This window comes from Typopeltis vanoorti, chromosome 6, assembly GCF_054136105.1.
Source record: "Typopeltis vanoorti isolate ZY-2024b chromosome 6, IOZ_Tvanoo_1.0, whole genome shotgun sequence".
In the NCBI taxonomy this organism is placed as follows: Eukaryota; Metazoa; Arthropoda; class Arachnida; order Uropygi; family Thelyphonidae; genus Typopeltis; species Typopeltis vanoorti.
Window position 1 is genome coordinate 148,034,710 of NC_143554.1, and position 9,825 is coordinate 148,044,534.

Sequence of the window (9,825 nt, forward strand, 5' to 3'; positions counted from 1 at the left end):
CTGCCTCTTCTGCTACCAATTAGGAACGGTCCGGCATATCTACTTGGAATGCCCAGTCAACACTAAATTAATCAGTTCGACTCGGGAAACGGCAGCTCTTACCTGTGGTAGTCTTCATACAGAAGAGGAATATTTCAATCTCATCCATGTGGAGTCAAATAACCATTCATTCTGCAATTACCTTTTCATCACCGCAAAAGCGGTAATATACAACTTCTACCTCAGACATACAAGACCAGACAGCACAGCAACTTCACAGAGAGAGGCAACTGACCAACTCACTGCAGCCTTCCAACAAAAGGTGAGAAGTCGGATCCTACACGAGCATCACCACCATAGGCAAAACAACACCTTAGATCTTTTCGACCAAGAATGGAATCCACGGAATCAACTCCTGGCTGAGCAGGGCGACTGCATTATAATCCACTTTCCAGCATAGAAGTGACACCTTTACCCCCCCCCCCCAAAAAAAAAAAGAAAGGGGGAAGAAAGAAGGACTGTTGTGCTTAACAGTGCGAAAGTTAATCAGCTGGCACTCTCATGATAATAGATAATATTGTGCAACAGTAACTTCTGTGTTCTTCCACATTTATGTTCTTATGTTAAAATAAGATCTTATGTTATCATGTTAAAATAACTCTTAATGGCTTTAATTTATTTTTAAAAAAAATGTAATTAGCCTTATAAGTGACATCGATGTAACATACCTCAACAAGAGTATGAGCATGTAACCTCTCTGTCTGACTGCAGAGAACCAAACACCGGTTAATCCTGTATATAAGATTGTTATGTTTACAATAAAAAAATAAAAAAAATATCTATCTATCTATGGAGATTTCATTAGTTCTGAGAGTGAAGAGGAGGATGAACAAGAAGATGACTTAATAATCAGTGAAACGAAGCATAAAGAAAAGGTTGTTTTCAGTGGTATGTCAACTCTCAAATCTCAGTGGGAAACAGGCTCGGTAAATGCTGTGAAGGAAGAGAGAATGGAAGAGAAGAAAGAAGAATTAGCCAAACTCAGGCAGCGCATGTGTCTTGGTAGGTCAGAATCTATGAGGGCTGTTTATGAAAAGGCTTGTCAGGATGCAACAAAGACAACACCTACACGTAGTGAATCGGTTGTACTTGGTCGTGATGCATATGCTTTCCGCTTGAAAGAGAAATTTGAAAAGGGAGAATTACCAAATGAGGTGGAAGAAGAAAAGTTGGAAAAAGCTCGTAAAGAGAAGGAAGAAGATTTAAGTGTATTTACAGAACCAGGAACTGCACTTGAAGCCAAGAAACTCTTTAAGCAGATGGATGCCAGTGTTAAAACACAATCTTTGACTTCTCCAGTTTCTCCTGTCAAATCTCCTTCAACAGAAAGAAAAGTTCATGGTTTTTCCCATAACAACCAACCTTTAGTTGATGATGTCATTAAGTGTAGTGAACCAACTGCCAAAGATGAAATTGAAGTTGATACAACAGACTTAACAGAGCGGTTTAAGTTCTTTGAAAATTATCAAGACCAACCAAAAGAGCGTAAAAGGTTCCAGATTACTCCTCCTAGGGAACCACAACAAAAAGAAGAATTACAAGAAGTGGAAATTGCTAGAGATCCTAATGTTATCCGCTCCGGTGAGATTCAGGATGATATTCCTGTTACTGATACCGCTCGTCGAATGCTGGATAAATTTAAGGCTCTTGAAAATGCAACTGAAACACAAGTTGTTCCAAGTGGTCCTAAACCTTTAAAGCGTATTACACCTCCACGTGAATATACCAAAGATGATCATGAGCCATCGCCAGAACCAGAAAGAGATCCTGAGATAATTCGTGGAAGTTATAAAACAGAAGATGATATCATTGTTGAAGCAGATAAAGCTAAAACTTAAGAGCAAAGTTTGAAAACTGGGATATTGATATAATAAGCGAGAATAAAAAAAACGAAGATGACGACGATTATTTGCCTCAAGCTGATACTGGCAAAATTTGCGGGCCAAATTTGAAGCAATTAAAGAAGAAACATTGAAGCCCATAGAAAAGCCAAAGCACAAGATTAATCGATTCATTCAAGAGCAATCAGGAACGAACATGGAATTGTGTAATATTTGTGGGAAGAAAGTATATCCAATGGAAAAGATGGAAACGAGTGGAATGAGATTGCACAAGAATTGTTTTCGGTGTGCTCATTGCAGTTGTATGCTGAGGCTGGAGAACTATACAACTAGTGGAGGTAGATTTTACTGTACACCACACTTCAAGCAGTTGTTTATTTCAAGAGGAAATTATGATGAAGGTTTTGGTCGGGAGCAACATAAAGAAAAATGGAACCGCAATCCTAATCCCTGTGATGTCAGTGAAAATGGAAGTCTTGTAGAATACACCAATGGAGATGTTCAGTGTGTTGAACAAACAGCATAGAAAACATTTGTGACAGCTGCAATACATTGGATCAATAAAGATGTCTGTATGTGAATTCAGTGTAGATTTAATCACACTGCCTGCTGTGTGACCTCCTGTTGATTTTAATTTTAGAACAAGATTTGCTTCGAGTACAATAATTGTCATTCTTCACAGTCAGGTAACTTTTTACTCGGACTAACTGCTTGATAACAGTGTTTGTTAAGCATGTATTTACTACTTAGCCTTCAAGTTTTTATATTAAAAGCATCTTTAGCTTTATGTATTAGTAATAATGAACACATACTTTGCTCTGTAATATAGACTTTTTTAAAAGCTTTATAATTTATTACAACAGTTGCTTTGAATGTTAATCACCATGAAAGCTTCCTTCTGTAGCTTAAAGACTTAGAAAAAGTGTATCATTCTATGAAAAATTAAAAATATTGTGATTTTATGTACACTGCATGTAATTTCCCCATGCATACTTAATTCAGTAACATTTTGCTGCTCTATTTTCACTGTTCACTAATAAGGAGGAGTGGGAAGCTTTGTAGTTTTAAGATATTTCAGCAAGCTTCCCAAGAATGACTGAGTTAAATCATGCATTGTAATTTTTGAAATATCTGTAAGGAAGTTTCTACTTATCCATTTGCAATTTGGAACGATTTTTATAGGAGCTGGTATCAAATTAACTAAAATTTTACATCAATTAAAAAATGTGCTTGGTTTAAGTAAGAGTTGAGCACTGCCATAGCTGTACCAATTGCTCTATGTCAATGTGGCCAATGCAGTAAAAGTTGTCCTTATTTTTATTTAAATATTTAAGACATGGTGTTTGTTAACTATAGGAAAAGAAAATTGAAAACTAATTATGGAATGGTATTAGATTACTGCTACTGTAAAGTTTGTATAGTGTTTTTCATTTTCTTTTTTTAACTTGATCATGGATGAATAATATGTATTAAAAAAAATTTCAAAAGTTCGTTGTACTCCTTCTCATTTATGAATTTAGTATTTATGAAATAACTTTTTTTGTGTGAAAAATATAAATGCATTTTTTACTATTTTAATTCTTGCCTGAACTTATAAAATTTTAGACATAATTATTGAATATTGTGCATAGTTGTACAAGTTATCACATAAGATGATTTAATTTATCATCTTTGTCAAGCTTTCAGGTGGGTATTATAATATTGAACTAAACATGATTTACATCTTAACATTATTCAAGTGTGATAATCCTTATTTGAAAATTTGAATGACTGATATTAGTAAATGCCAGCCAAACAATTATACTTTATCTGCCTAGTTTTGTTAGAATATATTCAAGTAATACCTAGCAATTTAACATGCTGTCAATTCTGGTCAAATAGATGGAATAGATGGATTTTTATTTTATTCTCCAAGTGTATTTTAAATATTCTATTCATCTATTTGTTTAAATTATTTTTCAGAAACAGAGAGTAGAATTTCTGTATTATATAAAGAGCAAGTAAATGTATATTAGCTTAGCTAAAAAAAAAAGCTTTTGCATGTTAAAACATAGGAAATTAAAAACTGTATAAAAATATATTTTAGGATATCAGCTTATATTTATTTGTCAAATATAGGAACAAATGAGGTTCTTTGACAAGGTCTAGGTGCTAAACATATTTCTTGTCATTGAATACTGTGTGAAATATTTCCTTTCTTTGCTGTGCCAAGGAACAAATTTCAGAACTAAATTATTTTTAAGTTATGAAAATGCTCATTTATTCTGTAAGCACTGTTGAAATGAGATTAAGTGGAATACTATGTGCTATATGAATTCAAATTATGGGTTTATCTATAGTTCTAAATCAAATTTTGCAGAGTGAGCTGGCATTTTCAGGACTTGAGAAAAGTAATTTTCAGTCATGTGTTAATACTAAACTTGTTAAATAGTTTTTTTTTTAATAATAATAAAAAAATACAAAATGTGGTGCTGTTTTTCAGGTATTCTTTGTCTTCCTTATATGTTGTCTAACTGTTTAAAAGGTGCCCTGTCACCATTTGATATCTATTGGTATTGAGACCCATTCATTGTATACCTATACTCATCAGCTTATTATACAGGGAAAAAAAAGTTTATAATTTTGTAAATTGTGCTGTGCGCATTTTTTGTATTATTCATAGTGGAAAGCTGGTTATTTGTATTGTAAACTATAGGTGAAAATAAACTAGCTTAAATGAGAAAAAATAAATAAAAATAAAATATCTCTCTCTCTCTCTCTATATATATATATATATACAAATTCGCTCGAAAACCTGGAATATGGGAATGAGTCTGAGCAGATAGACGCCGTAAAGGCCGCGTTTCAAGCCGCTATGCCTGATAGCATAACAGAAGTGGGGCTTAGCCCTCCAAACTCAGAAGTTTTGGTGCCTATCTTTCTAATAAAAACCAATAACTCATGGGAGAAACTTACACCCAGCAACACCAACAAAATCTACAGCACTCCAACACAACAGTCGTTTGTTGGAAAATCCTGCATCTTCTGATCAAACACTATTTCAATGGAATCTACCATATCGCACAAGAGCCATCAAACCTGACGCAGATATTCAGTGGAGAATGTGGCATAATATATTACCCACTCCTACTACATTACGAAAATTTAACTCAAACGTCTCAGATAACTGCCTCTTCTGCTACCAATTAGGAACGGTCCGGCATATCTACTTGGAATGCCCAGTCAACACTAAATTAATCAGTTCGACTCGGGAAACGGCAGCTCTTACCTGTGGTAGTCTTCATACAGAAGAGGAATATTTCAATCTCATCCATGTGGAGTCAAATAACCATTCATTCTGCAATTACCTTTTCATCACCGCGAAAGCGGTTATATACAACTTCTACCTCAGACATACAAGACCAGACAGCAGAGCAACTTCACAGAGAGAGGCAACTGACCAACTTACTGAAGCCTTCCAACAAAAGGTGAGAAGTCGGATCCTACACCATCACCACCATAGGCAAAACAACACCTTAGATCTTTTCCACCAAGAATGGAATCCACGGAATCAACTCCTGGCTGAGCAGGGCGACTGCATTATAATCCACTTTCCAGCATAGAAGTGACACCTTTACCCCCCCTCCCAAAGAAAGGGGGAAGAAAGAAGGATTGTTGTGCTTAACAGTGCGAAAATTAATCAGCTGGCACTCTCATGTAAATAGATAATATTGTGCAATAGTAACTTCTATGTTCTTCCACATTTATGTTCTTATACAGTATCGTGTTAAAATAACTCTTAATGGCTTTAATTTAATTTTTAAAAAAATGTAATTAGCCTTATAAATGACTTCGATGTAACATACCTCAACAAGAGTATGAGCATGTAACCTCTCTGTCTGACTGCAGAGAACCAAAAACCAGTTAATCCTGTATATAAGATTGTTATGTTTACAATAAAAAAAAAAATATATATATATATATATATACAGGGTGTTCGGGATAAATTTGACATATTTATAATTAATTATATTTTTCCGTAAGTTACATGTATTAACACACACTTCTCTTCATTTAAAAGTTTGGACCCTTCTTCATTCACATACAAGATGTCAGAAAGGATGGATAGCTGGAACCCACCTGAATCATGGAAGAGAATAACTTGTGTCATGATGATTCGTGCCCGCCATCAAAATAAGGATATTACGACTGCTGCCCAATGCTCCCTGAATACTTTAAAAACAATCAGGCATGAACTAGAGACTTGCAATGGTGACTACGAGGATGTAGCAAGAAGAAAGATCCCTAGCAGACGATCTGATTGCGTTCGTACAGCAGAATTCCTCGCAAATCTGCAGGAACAGGTGTTGAAGAATCCTGGCATTGGAATTCGGGCTTTGTTCGTGGTGTTGCTAACTGTAGTCAAGCCCTGGATAACAAGGGTAGCCAATGGTAGGCCGTATGTATGGCAGCAGGATTCGGCCCCTTGCCACACCTCTGGGAAAAGTCAAAAATGGTTGTCTGAAAATTTCTACGACTTCACCAGTCCAAATGTTTGGCCTCCAAACTCCCCAGACCTTAACCCCATGGATTATTTTGTATGGGGCGCAGTTGAAAAAGACACCAATCGCACTTCCAGTAATACAAAAGCCCAGTTAATGGATAAAATTAAAACAGTTTTTGCGGCCCTTCCCAGGGAGACTGTAGCATCAGCTTGTTCGAGGTTCCGAAGCAGAATTGAAGCTGTGATCGATGCTAATGGTGGTTATTTTGAGTAAATCTTGTTGATAGTATTGTAATTAACTCTGCCTGTAATGTTTTTTTGTCAATTCATTAAATTTAATAGATACAAAGAAGATTTTCTTTTTCCTTACGAAACTGTCAAATTTATCCCGAACACCCTGTATATATTCCCATCCCGCTTCATGCCTCACCACTAGTCGTATATTTCTGGAGCGGGCCGCATTCGCCAGTGTTGCACATGCGGTTAACAAGCACTGGCATGTTTCGCGCGATCTCCATTCATACACGATTTTTATAGTCTACAAACCTTGCAATTGTTTAATGTTATGTTCTTGATAAAACTTTTATCACATAAAATATAATGATGACGTCCAAAAGAAACAAGTCCGATTCTTCTACAGCTAGCAAGAAAAGAAAAACATTGACTTTGGAAACAAAACTCAACATTGTTAAGGATTTTGAAGGCGGAATGAAAATTTGTGAGCTAGCAAAGAAGTTCGATCTACAGGAATCCACAGTAAGAACAATCATAAAAGAAAGTTTTACAGATTTTGGAGGACATAGATTCTAACGAGGAACGAATTGTAGCCACAAGGCAAGGAACAAAAATTCATTGGCTTGCTATGAAGAAATTTTGCATGACAAGAAAAAACATTATGCCGTCAGACGAATCTATTAGATTTTATGAAACCAGCGACATCGAAATAACTTTCTTTTTTATGTACGAAAAACTACAATTATGATTATATTTCTTAAAAAATATAGGTGTTTTTGAAACCTTTGGTCCTAATTAACTAATATTTTGTACATTTGTATATATAAATTATATGCAAAATTATACCCCGAGTTACGCGAATTCGACTTACGCGCTTTTTATAGGTCCGACCTACCGCGTAACTTCGGCGTATGACTATATCATTAGACACATCCGACTGCAATGAAGAGTTCGTTTGTTTAACTTATATTCTTAATTTAGATTTTTCTAAATTAAGAATATAGAATAAAATAAATAAATAGAATAAATTAAGAATCTTATCTATATGTTAATTCAATAGATGCAAAGACAATCATCCATTTTCCTTAATATAAATCGAATTAAAAACTGTGCATTAAGACAAGCAATTAAAAAAATATATATATATTTTACAAAATATTCAGCCAGAGCTAAAGATGGTGAAATTAGTTCCCCATAACTGAGGGGGTGAGATAAAACATTTGTGTTTCACAAAATTCCTCTGATTTTATAGAAAAAAAAATTAACTTCCGCCATGTTATTTATCCATTCAGCGTAGTTCGAATTTAATTGTTTGAAATTATGAGGTCATTATGAGGTAAAAAAAAGAAAAGAAACAGGTTCCTTATTTTTCCCATTTATAAACAGTTTTTTGTAGAATTCTCAATTCCAGATTCTTTCTTGGTTAGTCAGTGGACGTCTTGACAGTTTCACATAAAAATCGTATTGCGATTTATTATTTAAAAACAAGGTTCTGAGTTTCTTTAAGAAGACATTTTAATGTTCGTAATAACTTACTTCGTCTTAAAAATAATTTCAAAATATCAAGAGAAAAAAAAAAAAAAATACACAGTCTTTCACTGTCCCTAAAGGATTGGCTGGTGTTTTGGAGAAACACAGCAATTGTATGGAACAAAGATTTGTAATGAATTCAAAAAAAAAAAAAAAAAAACTTCTATTCTTCTTATAAAGATTCTGTCGAGGCTTTCTTTTCCTCAAAATAAGACAAACAAATCAATCGCCCGGTAATGGTATATGTAATTCAAATTATTATTGATTGACTTTAAATCGTGAATTTCTTAATTACATTAGTGTCTACTTTGCTATATAATTGTTTTCTCCGAAGAGATCTTTCGGTTTCAGAATATAAATCAAATAAAAAATCAACTATCACCTTTTATCCCATTACAGAGAGATTGGTGAGACTTTTTAACCCTATCTACCTTTTGAAGACTAATATGTTTTACTCTCTCTCTCTCTCTCTCTCTTCAAGATTTCGTACTAAAGATCGATAGGTTGCATATCTATGGTAGCATCATGAATGAGCTAAACGATAGCTCTGAGAGCTGAGAATCTACGTTGGGGACCAAATAATGAAAATTTCAGACCTCCAAGAAGTGAGTCAACCCACAGCTTATGTACTAGTGTATAATAAGATATTGAGCGTGACTGATATAAAAATAAATAAATAAACGAATTGCTTCAGAATTGACAGAAAGTGTACTGAATTCAGGATATTTTACTATTAACATGTGCAACACAATGCTGCTGGTGGTTTATGATAACCAAATCACTTTACATAAAATATGAATGGAGGTGAATATGAATACAAAATTTAATAAGTTATTATTATTTGGTTATTTTGCTATCATTTCATGTTGACTTCTCAATTAACTAAGCGCTACACCACCTATTTATTCTCAAGATGTCAAAATATTTTGTGGTAACAGCAGATGAAGAAAAAGTCAACACTTCAATAGAGCAGATTCATTCGAAGGAAAATCAGACACACACACACACACGCGCACAAATGCGTTTTTGACAGGATTGCTATATTATTTTATAAAATAGGAAAATGACACATCAAAATTGACTGGTTTAGTGATTTTCTTGTTGGTTAAGTGACATTTTGTGTGTAGCGGGAGAGCTAATATATCTATCTAGGAAGCGAACGGGATTGTTTTTTAATGTTTTGAAAGTTTTTTTATATTCTATGGATGCATATTATGCATCCACAGAATCATCCACATCCACATCCACATGGATTTTCAATCATGACAGGTGGTAACATTACAACCTGTCGTTACACTCACGAAGGCTGTAATGTTACAATACATTACTAAGACAACCGTAACCCTGTAAAGTGCCTTCAGATCTCCAGTTACTGGCAGGCGGTCTCATCTCATACCAGAAGAGAAAATTAATCTTCAACTTAAAATATTTCCAAAAACACCTTGAATCTCTTAATGATATTCTATATTTGCCAATGGTGATAATACCAAATGAGTTATTGACGTCATTTATAAGTTTTCATAAAACCAAAGATTAGAAGGGGTGCTTGAAGTGATGTAGAAAGTGTGATGTTTAGAACATAACTTCAAAATAAAATTAAGATGTTTGGTTGTATAAATTACTTTCATAGCTACGAGTAATATAATGCCACATATTTATCACTACTTCTACATATCAATCCATGAGAAATTTCAACTA

The 9,825-nt window shown here is 34.3% G+C and overlaps 1 protein-coding gene across 1 annotated transcript; it reads left to right on the forward strand.

The window, feature by feature from the left end:
- Window positions 1–929: 929 nt before the first annotated feature.
- On the forward strand, window positions 930–1,877 carry LOC150106066 (uncharacterized). The gene has a single exon (XM_090394621.1). It carries the CDS (start codon window positions 930–932, stop codon window positions 1,875–1,877), a length of 948 nt encoding a protein of 315 aa, XP_090250747.1.
- The last annotated feature ends 7,948 nt before the right edge of the window (window positions 1,878–9,825 follow it).